The 16,448-nt window shown below is 45.5% G+C and overlaps 1 protein-coding gene across 1 annotated transcript in view; it reads left to right on the top strand.

Annotated features, from left to right (window-relative positions):
• The window catches only part of LOC139752777 (protein turtle homolog B-like), a 637,105-nt gene that overhangs the window by 465,200 nt on the left and 155,457 nt on the right, over positions 1-16,448 (top strand). Inside the window, 1 exon segment of the mRNA XM_071668690.1 lies at positions 3,416-3,619. Coding sequence (XP_071524791.1) covers positions 3,416-3,619 — 204 coding nt within the window.

The raw sequence follows: 16,448 nt of genomic DNA, 5'->3' as shown, positions 1-16,448 counted from the left end.
TTGTCTGTGTATGCATAATGTTGCCTTTGGTGTGCCTCGTATTGTCTTCGGCGGAGTCTCGTATTCAGTGATGATGCTTGAAGAATATGACACACACACACACACACACACACACACACACACACACACACACGAGGCAAGATGCGAGAGCATGCCATCAGTGGCCCACTTGCTAGTGGTGCGTCTCCCGCAGTGTAGTGATGAGAAACCTGCAGTCTTTGTGTGTGTGAACATTAGCTTGAAGCAATGCCAGCAAACTTGTGAAGGGAAGCCTTTGTTTATAGAGCATCTGTGTCTGCCTACCACTTTGTATTTGTGTCTGAGGTCTTTGTTGGTGTGAGTGTCTATGAGTGTATATACTCGTCTGTGTATTTCTGCGTATATGTTCCTCTGTGCGTGTGTGTGTGTGTGTGTGTGTGTGTGTGTGTGTGTGTGTGTGTGTGTGTGTGTGATTACTGTTTTTATTACTGTTTGGGTGTTACTGGGAGAGAGAGAGAGAGAGAGGTTTACACTCGTGTTGCCCCGTCTTTTAGCCTTGTGTTTGATGTGGTAACGGGAGTAGTATAAATGGTATGAGCAGGACGGTACAGACGGTACTCCAAATCGAACGATGGTTATGTGAAATACAGCAGTAGACAGAATCATTATCATACATGGAACTGACACAGCGAAGTAAATTGCTTTCGCCCACAGTTTCAGAATTCGTGCACCGTGAGGAAATTGACCTGAAGCCGTCGAACACGTACGACCCTAGAGCACGACGGTGCTACCCTAGATCACGACGGTACGACCCTAGAGCACGACGGTACGACCCTTGAGCGCGACGGTACGACCCTTGAGCTCGACGGTACAACCGTTGAGCGCAACGGTACGACCCTTGGGTATTAATGGTGTCTACTTTGACCTGACTCTTTAGAGTCAGGTCAAAGTCTACCTTCGTTTTTATGGTTCGTCCCTTCGTGCTCAGGGATCGTACCGTCGTGTTCAAAGCCGGAACAATGACGGGAATGACGGGAAACATATACAATGCAGCCTTGTATAGGCTTTGCTAAAGCAAAGGAGAACTGATTTCCCTGAGAGATGTATGAAAGAAATGCCTTCAGGTTTGAAGCAAGGCCTCCCCAGAGAAGCATGAAGGAAGTTCCCCCTAGCAGCATGAGGGAAGGTCCCCCTTGCAGCAAAAAGGAAGTTCCTCACCGCAGCATGAAGGAAGTTTCCGAGCATCATGAAAAAAAAGCTCTGCCTAGCAGCATGAAGGAAGCTCCCTAGCAGCATGAAGGAAGTTCCCCCTAGCAGCATGAGGGAAGTTCCCCCTAGCACCATGAGGGAAGTTCCCCCTAGCACCATGAGGGAAGTTCCCCCTAGCAGCATGAGGGAAGTTCCCCCTAGCACCATGAGGGAAGTTCCCCCTAGCAGCATGAGGGAAGTTCCCCGTAGCAGCATGAGGGAAGTTCCCCCTAGCAGCAAAAAGGATGTTCCTCATAGCAGCATGAAGGAAGTTTCCGAGCATCATGAAAAAAAAAGCTCTGCCTAGCAACATGAAGGAAGTTTCTCTTAGCAGCATGAAGGAAGTTCCTCTTAGCAGCATGAAGGAAGTTCCCTCTAGTAGCGTGGTGGCTGGCTGGATGGCTGCTGCTGCTGCCTGACCCACCCACTAGGTATTCCTGCCAAGCGATGAACTCGACGCGAGCCCCCGCAGCCTGCTCTTTGATCCCTCACCAACGCTGGAGTAGTGGTGCAGTTTTTTCCCCCCACCAACCCCGTCCCACCTCGCCGTCAGAAACTCCATTCGCATATTCAGCGACAGAGTAAACGATGTGTAAATGGGACATAGAGCCGCCTGCAGGCGGACAGCACTGGCCCGGCTGGTGGAGAGGCAAGGGATGAGGTGGAGTGTTAGGCAACATCTAACTTCAGTGTTTGTTGGGAATTTCGGTGAGCAATACTTGCGCCCTCGCAACACCTCTTGCATGCATTTACTGTGGTGCACTGGGCCCCCGTATTGTTACTGCTGGATATATATATATATATATATATATATATATATATATATATATATATATATATATATATATATATATATATATATATATATGTGTGTGTGTGTGTGTGTGATGTGTGTGTGTGTGTGTGTGTGTGTGTGTGTGTGTGTGTGTGTGTGTGTGTGAGTGTGTGTGTGTAGCTTTCGAGATATGCCTGAATATATAGAACAGTTCTAAACGCACGAGACTTTAGAAATGAAATGAAGAAAAGATAAATCCTTTCATATCCTTTGGTATTACTTGAGCCGGATAGAAGCGCTACACTCTCTCCTCTTATTCTGAAAAAAAGTACAGTAATTAAGTACAGTAATTAAACCCGATTGTCACTCGGGCCGCTACAGGTGTACATCAATGGCACACAGGGTACAATTAGTACGGTATTCTGAACGTGTCTTGATGAAAAGATAGTCAAGCCACAGGGGAGGAAAATATATTAGAAAACGGGGGGAAAAAAAAAAGAATACAACATTATGAAGAAAAAGTTGTCAGAAATGATGAACCTGGTCTGGTAGGTCAGACGTGCTGGAGTGGGAAACTAATCTTGCTGGAAGCAAGCACATACCCGTGGTCAGAAACACATACACCAGTGGTCAGGAACACTTACCAGTGGTCAGGAACACTTGGACCAGTAGTCAGGATCACATACCAGTTGTCAGAAACACATACACCAGTTGTCAGGAACACATACCAGTGGTCAGAAACACATACACCAGTAGTCAGGAACACATACCAGTGGTCAGAAACACATACACCAATAGTCAGGAACACATATGAGTGGTCAGAAACACATGCACCAGTAGTGAGAGACACATACCAGTGGTCAGAAACACCTACCAGTGGCCTGAAAAACACATACCAGTGGTCAGAAACACAAGCAAGCAACAGGGCTGATGCACGTGACACGAGAGAGAAACACATTATTCATGGAACGTAATAACGTACCTGCCTTTTAGCTCTTGCCACACTAATCTGTGAGAGTCTGATATATTCCGGTATCACAAATGCCCTCAAGGGTGATCCAGTGATCTGTTGCTCTGTGAATTTCTTCGTATTCCAGCAGTTGGAGGAAAAAGATTAAACACCAAGTGGGTTGGCCCGGTCAGGAGCGTATATCAAAAGCCAGAAATACATGAAATTGGATAGGAAACTCCGACAGACAGAGAGCAAAACGCACACCAACCGACAAAACACCCGTAATACTGGATCAGAACTGGCGAAGTTCCCTCCCAGCGAGCAATCCATCAGCGTAATGAGGTCAGCCTCAGCTAGTGCTGAGCGCCAAATACCCTTTATAAAAAAAAAAAAAAAGAAAAAAAAAAAGAAAAAAAAAAGTGGCCACTAGAATTTAACCTTGTCTGTTCTTCCTCCCTCAGGACGTCCGGCACCGACGGTGTTGTGGCTGGTGAACGACGAGGTCTGGAAGACCGAGGTGGTGGAGGAAGGAGCCGGGGTGCTGAGCGCCTCCGTCACGGTGCCGGAGCTGACCCGCAGGCACCTCCACGCCGTCTTCGAGTGCCGCGCCTTCAACTTCAACGGCTCGGCCCCTGTCTCCGCCACCGTCACGCTGGACATGAACTGTGAGTGTTGGTGATTCTGAAGCAGTAGTGAGTCGTCTATGTCTCTCGTATGTGTACACATCTGTCTCTTGTGAGTCTGTTGTCATGAGTCTTCCCCTTTGACACGCTTCGAACATGAGTTGCTTCGAACATGAGTTGCTTCGAACATGAGTTGATATGCTGTCTCGTTGCATATGTCATTTCTTGTTGATTTTGAAGATTTATTATGTAAATTAATGTTTGAAGGACTGTTCTCACAGATGCCTCATATGTGCATTACTGTTTCCCATTATTTTCTTTTTCCGTTTCATCTCACGACCCTCCGGAAGCAGGGATGATGTCAAATGGTCTCCTTGTGTGTATCTTTCTATATACATCGTGATAATATTCAAACTGTCTACTTCATGCACGCGTGAGTTTTAAAGATTTTGTAAACACTCTCTCTGGCAAAAATTTCTCTTAGAACTCTTTTTGATAAAAAGTTCAAATATTCTATACCCGGGGATAAGGATTAGAGTGAGAAAATTGCCTTTAATTTCTGGGGTTGATGATGATACTAATTTTACGAGCACACGATGATCCATTAGTCCCCGGGATATGTCTTCCGTGGAACGAATTACCTTCCCCCAAATATACTATCATTATAACCGGACAGATTTACCCCACACAACCTGCGTCTGTCCATTCTCATATATATATATATATATATATATATATATATATATATATATATATATATATATATATATATATAGTGTTCTCCATATTCATTTTCTAAGACATTTGAATGAAAAAGAGAGGAAGTTTCTTCTGGAAAGTTAACCTCAGTTTTTTTTTTGTATACGACCAAGTCAACTGAGAACATGTATTTATGAGAGCGAATATGTGCAGTTCAGCAGACAGCGACCCAGTACGGGTAGCGTCACTACTGTACTGACGCCCACAGAAACAAAAATTCATTTGTAATGTAAGAGCTGTTTTTTTTTTTCGCGGGACTCTAAAAATGTAGAGTTTTTTTCACGGCCGAAAATGACCAATATCTGTTTTCTCTCTCTCTCTCTCTCTCTCTCTCTCTCTCTCTCTCTCTCTCTCTCTCTCTCTCTCTCTCTCTCTCTCTCTCTTGCAGCAGAATGTTTGAGGCGACATCGAATCTTGGAATTCTCTCACTGTGTCATTTTGACACGCACGGCTTGGTGCAGTCACGGGGACGTAAAATATTGTAAGCTGGAAATTTAAGTGTCCTTAGTCATATGAACCAAGACTGAGCTACGTTACCTTCATCTGTCTGTCTGTTTCTCTGTTGATTTTTTTAATATATATATCGTTCTAATAAATGAACAAGAAGGGGCACAACCTCGAAGGTGTTGGAGGCGCTTGGTAAGGGGGTTTTACGATGATGATAATGACGATAATCATGTAATACTTTGTCTCCCTTATTTCCTCTCTCTCTCTCTCTCTCTCTCTCTCTCTCTCTCTCTCTCTCTCTCTCTCTCTCTCTCTCTCTCTCTCTCTCTCCCATGCCTCGTCCCTTCCTCTCTCCCATTCCACCGACCCGTCTCTCCTCACACCCTTGTGTTCAGCGCCTTGTATGACTATCCCGCGCCCCCAGGATCACTAAAGTTACACGCACGGTAATTACCCCTCTTGCAGGCGTGGGTCTTCCTGCTGCAGGAGCGCACCGCCCGACGGTGTTACTTCGTCCACTAACGAGGGAGGAGGAGGAGCAGCAACGAGGCCAGTGGCTATGCTCCACTGTGCCTGACCACTGTATAATGAATCAATAAAGCTCGTAGGATATAACCATAGACAGGTACGGGGAATTAAAGACAGACAGAAACAGACAGATAATGAATTGTAGAAAGCTCTTTGGATGTGACCATAGACGGTATGGGGAATTAAAGACAGACAGAGACAGACACAGTGAATTATAGAAAGCTTTTTGGATATAACCACAGACGGTACGGGGAATTAAAGACAGACAGAAACAGACAGATAATGAATTATAGAAAGCTTTTTGGATATGACCATAGACGGTAAGGGGAATTAAAGACAGACAGAAACAGACAGATATTGAATTACAGAAAGCTTTTTGGATATGACCATAGAGGTTACGGGGAATTAAAGACAGTCAGAGACAGACAGAACAGACAGACAGAGAGAGAGACAGGGTGCTGACTTATTACCTACGAGTGTGTATAATGAGATCTCTCCCATGGTGGTAAGGGCTGCCACTTCAAGAGAGTCTAGAGGAAATGTATAAATCACAGGGGAAACCAGACGCATCACGAGTTGCCTCAGTTGCCCTACGTGATCATGTGAAGCTTGGCCAGGAAAGTATTGTAACTTCCCGCTGCAAAGTGACTACATTCACCGCCTCTCATCTTTCCCCACACCCGGCGAGTAATTCTCATGTTGTTATCACATGGACATTATGTGTCCAGCAAGAGTCTTTTCTCATTACTAGCAGATATCACATGAACATTCAGTCGAGCAGGAACAAAAGCAGAATTATGACAGTGGGATACGAATATATGTGTTGGGGAGGAGGGGATCTGTATGTATTCCGTCAAACGTAATACGTAGATGTGGTGCTCTGTATATGCTATGGGATTCTCTCATAGTCCGGTAGGGAAAGGTTGTAACCATAAGCTTGAGTACGGCAATCATATGATGCTTGCACGATGGTCAAACTGCTAACGCCATACGACGATCGTATGACATTTGTACGATGATCAGACCATGAAGACTATACGATAATCACATGATGTTTGTAAGTCGGGTCAGACGTCGCACAATGTACCCATTCTTTGCAATTAACTCTCTCTCTCTCTCTCTCTCTCTCTCTCTCTCTCTCTCTCTCTCTCTCTCTCTCTCTCTCTCTCTCTCTCTCTCTCTCTCTCTCTCTCTCTCTCTCTCTCAACACATACACACACACTGTTGCTTCCCCGGTCGGTCGCTCCCGAAGTGTTCCAGTATTCCAGACAATCGTATTAGTTCTTATCCTGTGGTAGCAGGGGCTGCCATCTCACCACTCCTGAGACATCTGTTTTAAGCTGGGGGTAAAACCCAGGTTTGTGGCGTGGGTGATGATGTCCCAGGTATTCAACCAAATGATTGTGGAAAATGGCATGGCTATGTTCTCGGCTATGTTCCTCATTACCTTTACAGACGTAGAAGCAGATTAGTCGATAGAGATGATGCTGTGGCTTGTTGTGGGCGTTGTAGAGTGGTATATCTGCCTCACACCACGAGACTCATCGTTGTATGAGAGGTGAGGTTGTAGCCCAGTGCGCTATCATGGTGCCGCACATTGTAGATAGTAATGATTGGAAAAGGAACTCTCACTGTTGTTGTTGCTGTTGTTGTTGTTGTTGTTGGAGGTCACAAGGCTGCATTCCTTCCTTGGTGACCTTGTTGATGTCCGTGTGTTTGTTGTGTGTGTTCAGTTAGTGTTGTTACTTCGATGTTGAAGTTAGTATTTTTGTTGTTGTCAGTGAGTGTTAAAAGTCCCTAGCATTACGTATACAATCGTGTGCCAAGTGAAGGGACCTCACTTCTGTCTTACTCACTCAAGCTACCACACGTCAGGGAACACGTCGACTCCGTCACTCACAACGCCACACGGCAGGGGAACAACACGTCGACTCCGTCACTCACAACACCACACGTCAGGGGAACAACACGTCGACTCCGTCACTCACAACACTACACGTCAGGGGTACAACACGTCGACTCCGTCACTCACAACACCACACGTCAGGGGAACAACACGTCGACTCCGTCACTCACAACACTACACGTCAGGTAACAACCCCTCGACTCCGTCACTCACAACACCACACGTCAGGGGAACAACACGTCGACTCCGTCACTCACAACACTACACGTCAGGGGAACAACACGTCGACTCCGTCACTCACAACACCACACGTCAGGGAACACGTCGACTCCGTCACTCAGAACACCACACGTCAGGGGAACAACACGTCGACTCCGTCACTCACAACACCACACGTCAGGTAACAAACCCTCGACTCCGTCACTCACAACACCACACGTCAGGTAACAACCCCTCGACTCCGTCACTCACAACACCACACGTCAGGGGAACGTGCACGCATCACTCACGATCTCGCCTGGGGATTACCTTTTGATCCATCATTTTTCGTAAAAAATTTTTCCCCTCACATTTTTCACAGGTGTACTTACCTAAAACCATGTACTTATGTAAGTCCAACGTAGAAGGAGACTACCCTCACGGTACTATTTCCTACTCGTCTATTATACATAATTTTCACTTTCATCACGTTTCTTCCACCTTTTTTTTTTTTTTTTTCATATAGCTTTTAAAGAGCGTATATTTGACCATGTAATTTGTCATTTTATTGGTGCGTTTGGCTCTCGTATACCTAAAGGTCCGGATATATATATATATATATATATATATATATATATATATATATATATATATATATATATATATATTTATTCATATCTTCCGCCTCTAAACTTCCTGCATACCCACCACCTCCTCCTCCTCCTCCTCCTCCTCCTCCTGCTTTTCTGGGGGAACTCAAACACAAATTTCTTGGCGACAGGTGCGGCGGGGCGGGGCGGGGGGTCATGGGTGGGGTAAAAAAGAAGAAAATGTCGGATCCTGACGCACTGCAGCTTATTTGGAACTTATCGCAAATGCAAATATCTCCATCAGGAGATGACTTTAGCCCGGGACCTGCCGGGGTCATGCGCGCACGGGAAAGAGTTCACATCAAATATTTGGGAAGACCGTCGAATCATCGTCTGAGGAAAGTCGCCGTAGCCAGCGAGACTTTAAAACTGGAATCCCCATTAAAAGAAGGCGCCAGGAGGAGGAGGAGGAGGAAGGTCGAGGAGGAGTTATAGGGCTGGGCATTAAGGTGCTACAAGGAGGAGGAAGGACGAGGAGGAGTTAGAGGGCTGGACACAAGGTGCCAGGAGGAGGAGGAAGGACGAGGACGAGTTAGAGGGCTGGGCATTAAGGTGCTACAAGGAGGAGGAGGAGGGACGAGGAGGAGTTGGAGGGCTGGGCACAAGTTGCCAGGAGGAGGAGGAGGAAGGACGAGGAGGAGTTGGAGGACTGGGCATAAGGTGCCAAGAGGAGGAGGACGGACGAGGAGGAGTTGGAGGGCTGGGCACAAGGTGCCAGGAGGAGGAGGAGGAAGGACGAGGAGGAGTTGGAGGGATGGGCATAAGGTGCCAGGAGGAGGAGGAAGGACGAGGAGGAGTTGGAGGGCTGGGCACAAGGTGCCAGGAGGAAGAGGAGGAGGAGGGACGTAGAGGAGTTGGAGGGTTGGGCATAAGGTGCCAGAAGGAGGAGGAGAAGGGACGAAGAGGAGTGGACGAAGAGGAGTTGGAGGGCTGGGAATAAAGTGCTAGAAGGAGGAAGAAGGACGAGGAGGAGTTAGAGGGCTGGGCATTAAGGTGCCAGTAGGAGGAAGAGTAGTTGGAGGGCTGGGCATAAGAAATTTCGCTCCCGGATGACGTAGGTCTTGAACGTGAAGGTACATCATACGCAACGTATTGCAAAAGGGAGGGAGGTCCTCCTTTGTCGATCCATAATTTAGTGGGATTACTTGAGCGATCAGTTCATTCCCCTGTTGTCACTTTCTCGTAGTTTTTGATTTTTAGTTTTTCATTTTTTTTTTTTTTTCTCTAAGAATGTGATTCAGTATTTTGTGATCCTTTTTACCCCAGGCGCAGTATACGGTGAGCAAGGGAAGGGTGAGTTGTATGACTCTGGGTCTGTTTGGCTTGTAAGCCCTGAGCCCCATATTCTCTCTCTCTCTCTCTCTCTCTCTCTCTCTCTCTCTCTCTCTCTCTCTCTCTCTCTCTCTCTCTCTCTCTCTCTCTCTCTCTCTCTCTCAAATTAATTATTTAGAATATTCAACGCAACATGTTTTATTTTTGCATTTCATGAATTCTTTACGCGAATTCATTTTCCGGCAGAAGTACAGCCCCTTATTTATTTCATCATCCTATTTTAAAAGAGCATAAACACGGATTTTTGGTCCCATTTTCTGAGGAACGATGATATTTACGATATTCTAACCCCTTAAGGGAGACGGTACGAGCCGAAGGTATGGTGACGTAACCTTTAACCTGACTTATAAGGGTCAGGTCAAAGGTCACACTAAGGGGATGGCACTGTCATACCCAAGTATCGCATTTTCGTGCTCAGGGACCGTACCGTAGTGCTCAGGTATCGTACCATCGTGATCAGGGACCGTACCGTAGTGCTCAGGTATCGTACCGTCGTGCTCAGGGACCGTACCGTAGTGCTCAGGTATCGTACCGTCGTGATCAGGGACCGTACCGTAGTGCTCAGGTATCATACCGTCGTGCTCAGGGACCGTACCGTAGTGCTCAGGTATCGTACCGTCGTGCTCAGGTATCGTACCTTCATGCTCAAGTATCGTACCGTCGTGCTCAGGTATCGTACCTTCATGCTCAAGTATCGTACCGTCGAGCTCAGGTATCGTACCTTCATGCTCAAGTATCGTACCGTCGTGCTCAGGTATCGTACTATCGTGCTCAGGAACCGTACCGTCATGCGCAAGGACCGCACCATAGTGCTCATTGTTCACAAATCTCGAGTCAAAAAATTAATTCTCCGTCTTGCTCGTGTGTGTATATATATATATATATATATATATATATATATATATATATATATATATATATATATATATATATATATTGTGTTTTCCTATGATAATGCCTTTCATTAAATAAGACAAATAAGCGTCAGAGACTCTTCCTGGCATCGTGGTAATAGAATATCACCTTATTTTTCGCTCCCGCGGCCTTCGTCAGTGTCGTCAGTCCGTCAAGATTTATTGCAGAGGGACGACGGCCAGGCACTGAACCCCCGAATTCCTGCTGGCCTGTAATAATCTGTTTACTGTTCGTGTAACTCAGACCTGATGGCGACCTCACGCTGGCCTTTACCACCTTGCGAGACGCCCCACAAGAAGTTCACGTGCGTTCAGGAGGGCTTAAAGTCTCACTTCTGACTCGGTAATGACAAGTATGTGACCAACTCGAAGCAGAGGTTCGAACCCGGATTGCCTGTAGGTATTCCTAGTTATACCTTGAGGTGTGAGACAGCCCAGAACAGCTTCGTACTCACTGATGACTGGACTTTAGTGATGACGTAAATGTCATCTACAAAAGTGAGGCTTTTCTTGTAATTCTAAGAACCCACTCTGTATCTCCTCCCGGTAGTGAATCTATTTGCTTTTCATTTTCATATGTGTCTAAAGATAGCTTAATGTTAGACGAACTGTGGAAAAGCTAGTAAAATTCGTAAGACTATTTAGCCTACGTCTTTCTCTTCGTCAGCGAACAACAACTGACTCACTTCCCAAGCTCTCTCATCCACAACAGACTTCATACTTGCCCCTCTTTCCAAAACTATGTATATATATATATATATATATATATATATATATATATTATCCCTGGGGATAGGGGAGAAAGAATACTTCCCACGTATTCCCTGCGTGTTGTAGAAGGCGACTAAAAGGGAAGGGAGCGGGGGGCTGGAAATCCTCCCCTCACGTTTTTTTTTAATTTTCCAAAAGAAGGAACAGAGAAGGGGGCCAGGTGAGGATATTCCCTCAAAGGCCCAGTCCTCTGTTCTTAACGCTACCTCGCTATCGCGGGAAATGGCGAATAGTATGGAAAAAAAAAAAAAAAAATATATATATATATATATATATATATATATATATATATATTTTTTTTTTCTTTTAAAGTATTCGCCATTTCCCGCGTTAGCGAGGTAGCGTTAAGAACAGAGGACCGGGCCTTTTTTGGAATATCCTCACCTGGCCCCCTCTGTTCCTTCTTTTGGGAAAAAAAAAAAAAAAAACGAGAGGGGAGGATTTCCAGCCCCCCGCTCCCTCCCCTTTTAGTCGCCTTCTACGACACGCAGGGAATACGTGGGAAGTATTCTTAATCCCCTATCCCCAGGGATAATATATATATATATATATATATATATATATATATATATATATATATATATATATATATACGCGTCTCTAATTAGCACACCTTGTAGCCTTCATATTATGCGACCTTTGGACTCATTTATTCCTTCCCCAGCACCGACCTGATTAGCAGAGCATTAACGACACCAAGAGAGCGGGACTGCTGGTAATTACCACAGTCGTGGAACGTCGGGGCTAAAAGTTACACTGTAAAGCATTTATGGCCCCTGAATGGATCCATCAAACTGAACATTGTTGGACACGCGAGACCAGAACATTGGAACACTCTTGCCTTAATCACCGTCGGACTCTAGGTCATTAACAACAGGTGCGGAGGTCATTAGTAACTGGTGTGCCAATGAAAGAACTGGTGCTAGATAGTTACGCAGCAGCTGCTCCCTGTGGTAAACCTTGAAAATGTCCCCAGTGAGGCTAAACCCCATCCTACCGTAACTTGCAGGAGATGAGGTCGTCAAACGCTGCGACAGACCACAGTACAAAGGAAGTCATTGATATACAGAGGAATGGAAACATCAAAGGACCAGCGGTTGTCTTACGAGGCTGCTGAAGACAAATGAGAGAGATGAGAAACATAGCAGGATAGCATACTTACGACGAAGATATACCAGTATATTTCTTTTCTACACGAAGGTGTACTATCATATTTCTTTTCTAGCACTTTTATATGCTTAATTCAAGTTCCCAATAACTTAAGAACCTCAATAAACCCCAGTTCTAGAGAGGACCCACAACATTGATCAGGTGAACTGCGGTTGAAGCAGAGATGAATCATGAGATTCACTGGCGTCGTGGATTATGACTGTCATAACTACGTTGCTAGTGAACACATTAGCCAGCAGGACTGTAGGGTATCAGAAGCGATGGTCAGGTGGTGTTCCGGCGAGGGAAGAATCAACCCTCAGGGCAGTAGATGTTGAGGAGGTGAACCGAGAAAAGGTGCAGGTCACATGGAATAACTGGAGACGTGGGTGGGGTCAATACTGGTGTTGCCTGAGTCCCACCCTCTTCCTCGTTAGCCGAGTCAACATTAGACCCAGAGGTTCCGAGCTCCCAACAACGCACGGTAGTTGGGAGAACATCCTCTGAACATCTCATGATGTTCAGCGGTCACGGGCAATAAGAGATGAGAGAAAGAACTGGAAGAGGCAGAGTGTGTAGGTGTGGGTTTGGGACTCAAATGGACAAGAATAAGAACGTTGTCCACTGCAAATAGCGAGGAGCGTAAGTGAGTAGGAGGAGGAGGAGGAGGATGGGGTCTTTTACATAATCATTGCATAAGATGGCCGTCCACGACCCACTGTGTGTATATAAGCTAAGTAAAGCACCGTTCGTGTGTGGTAAGAGTATGACACTGTCAACTACCACTAAACCATCAGTCCTGTGTTGTTAGTACTTTAACGACAACTTCAGCACCAGTCTAGCTGTCGCGGATTTACCAATCGCACAATATCCCAGGGTTGCTGTTAATATCGAGTCACGTAGGGGATTTACCATCACCAAGAATACTTCCGCTGATTCTGCCGCAAGCAAAATCCTTTCTCACATTATCATTGCGGAAACATTTGCCTGGATCGCCACGCGTCTGGGAGCCAATCTATCTTCACGAGCTTATGCACCAGCAGTATCTGGGTCTCGCTATGATGAAAGTTGTATCATATCCCCAACAATATATCAATGAATGTGTGGAGCAGCACGAGGAAATGATTAATTTATTTCCTGACTGCGACCAATTTGGCGGTCCCGTCGCCGCTCGAATGTGCCATGTAGATTACGTGGCGTTTGTCAGTTATACCAGAATGATTTACGATTTATGAGCAGAGGTCTGACGCGCACCTTTATTTTCTATTTCTGTTAACCTGATAATGATGATACGAGGAGGGAAGGCTGCACCCACCAATGATGAGGGACAGACAGCTCAGAGATGGTTTGGCAGTGATGGGAAATTTTAGGATGCCACGAAGGACGTCCACCCATCTGGCATGCTTGAGGAATCAGTATCCCAGTGCGAGTGTCCTCGCCAACTCGTCTTATCTTCTTCTTCTTTGGGGATCAGACCGACGCTTGCCTACTGGAGCATTCTCCAAAAGCCACATCAGAGAAAGGCATTGATTCAGTAACATCCTCAGTCTACCTTCCCCTGAAGACTTGAGCTTGGACTGGCCTTGATCAGACGACCATAAGGAAAAGAGAACCATCAACACCATTGATGTCGATGAAAATTAATGATCCAGGGGATTAAAGGAGATTCCTCCCAGAATCCTTTAAAATCCAAGGGGGAGGATGGGAAGGAGGTGGAGGAGGAGGCACGGGGAGCCTATCCTGGCGTGCCTCGGGAATAGGATCGGGGAACGTGGGAGATCCATGGCTATTAGACGTCCAACAATTCAGCCTGATTAAAGAATCCTCGACGAGATTTTTAACACATGAAACGCGATCTTCCCCTGCGGACCTTGGCTGGGGCGGGCGATCCCGTGGGAGGCAGCCGGCAGTGTTATGGGATTCGAACACGGGACTCCAGTATTATCTCGAGGTCATTAGAGCCGAGCAAATTTCTTTTTTTCTTCTTTTTTTTTCTAGTTTTTCATGTGATTTTGACGTACTTTTTTTCGTGTCCAGTGGCTCAGCTCTCTTGTAGGTAGACGATCGACATCTCTTCGATTAGCAGCACAGAGCATCACTGTGATGAAGATAGGTAGATAGATCGATAGATAGATAGATAGATAGATAGATAGATAGATAGATAGATAGATTTGCTGCTTTCAACCTATCTTTCCCAGTGTTCTACACATCACATTTGTTTGTAATTCATAGCATCAACCAAGAAGCTTTTCTTTACGTACGGATACGACGACATTTGGCCTCTTCTGCAGCCCGTGGCACTTTCTCCGTCCCCAAGATGCATGTCAAGCTTATCTGCGCATTTCAGTACATATGCAGAAGCTTCCTCCGCTCCGTGAGGTCCTGTTGTAGTCTATATATGTCTTTTCTAAACATTTCAGTGCTTTCCAAGACCTCCTACCCATTCCATCTCACTCACGTTGGAGCTACTGAGTCTTCCACTTTGGAAACGCTTTTTAAAACTTGTCATTCACCATCTCACACACACACACACACACATATATATATATATATATATATATATATATATATATATATATTATATATATATATATGCATTGTCCTCTGCAACTCTTTCCTCTGTATCTCGTAGCTTGATTAGTTGGTCTTTAGCTGACCAGCTTAACCCCGTGGTCGCTGTTCCCTCAGTGTTTGTGGTTCAAGGTATCCACACTCCTGCTCCTCCTTCGTCAGTTTCGCAGAACCCTTCAGCAAAGTGCCCTTGTACATGGTTCCTGAGTTCCATTTCTCAATGTGTTTTACATAATTTTTGCATAATGTCCACGATTTGTAACCTCTTTGAGGCAGTGTGTGTGTGTGTGTGTGTGTGTGTGTGTGTGTGTGTGTGTGTGTGTGTGTACGTTCGTATATATGTTTCTCGTGTCTTTTTATACATTAGAAATCAGTAATTCGTCTGGCCCACGTGAAGCCCAAGGCCACAGTGTGTCACATGACCTCCTGTCCTGCAAGATGTGTATATAAATGAGTGAGAAGTTTTGACCACAAGGTTCGAGATCACGCCAGACTCACGTCTGTATGACCAAATTGCGTGCTGCCTTTAAGAGATTTTTTCCTTGGTGGACATCACCTGAGACACACTCGTAAACATGAATAATTATGCAAAATATTCGTGAACGAAGATAAATCAAGCGGGGGGGGGGGGAGAAGAACTTAATATGCCTCCTGAGTAATGGTAGAGAGAGAGAGAGAGAGAGAGAGAGAGAGAGAGAGAGAGAGAGAGAGAGAGAGAGAGAGAGAGAGAGATTTCCGGATAGTTAATTGAAGACACCTTATGTAAACATGCTCCTCCACCTCCTCCTCCTCCACCACCTCCTCCTCCTCCTCCTCCTCCTCCTCCGCCGTGTGTTTTGTAACCTCATTTTTTGTCGATGATAATCTTATCTATTTAAGGAAGATTATCGCCGTGAGTGCGTGGCTTGAAACGTTCGTGATTGCTTCTACAACTGTCACACACGTTTGGTTCTCTGAGACAGTGTTCTAAAAGGGTCATCTAAAGGCGCAAGGATGATTCGCGTGGGTCATCCATCACCTTTCCCATTCTCTCCCATCTCATCCTTTCCCATTCTCTCCCATCTCAACCTTTCCCATTCTCTCCCATCTCATCCTTTCCCATTCTCTCCCATCTCATCCTTTCCCATGCTCTCCCATCTCATCCTTTCCCATTCTCTCCCATCTCATCCTTTCCCATTCTCTCCCATCTCATCCTTTCCGTAATCCCCTTTTTTCTCCCGCGTGACACCTTTCTCCCACTCCCATGTACTACAGTACCTCCCACCATCCCATCCTCTGTAAGAAATGTGGAGGCTTCATCTTCTCCGGCCACACAAGAAAAATAAGAGGGTTGTCTTTGGTCTTCCCAGTTAAATGGATGGAGCGCTACTGTCTTACAACCAGTAGAAGAATTATACACAACATCAGGGGTTTGGAAGTATAGCTCCAGTTTTGCTCCATCTACAAATCATAACAAATACTTTTGTTATTGTAATTTTTTTAGGGATATTTAGAAATTTTCTTTTGTGTACCTAAAGCCAGACGTATGATAACGATTACCTTAAAAAAAAAATCACCTTAGTACAACTGTCTGTGTGTTTGTTTTTTTGACTTGTTGTTCCCCCCACTTACGTAAAGCAGATCCTGTGAGATCAGAGATACAAGGA

The sequence above is a fragment of the Panulirus ornatus genome, chromosome 13, assembly GCF_036320965.1.
Source record: "Panulirus ornatus isolate Po-2019 chromosome 13, ASM3632096v1, whole genome shotgun sequence".
In the NCBI taxonomy this organism is placed as follows: Eukaryota; Metazoa; Arthropoda; class Malacostraca; order Decapoda; family Palinuridae; genus Panulirus; species Panulirus ornatus.
This window is presented reverse-complemented; position numbering and strand designations above follow the sequence as displayed.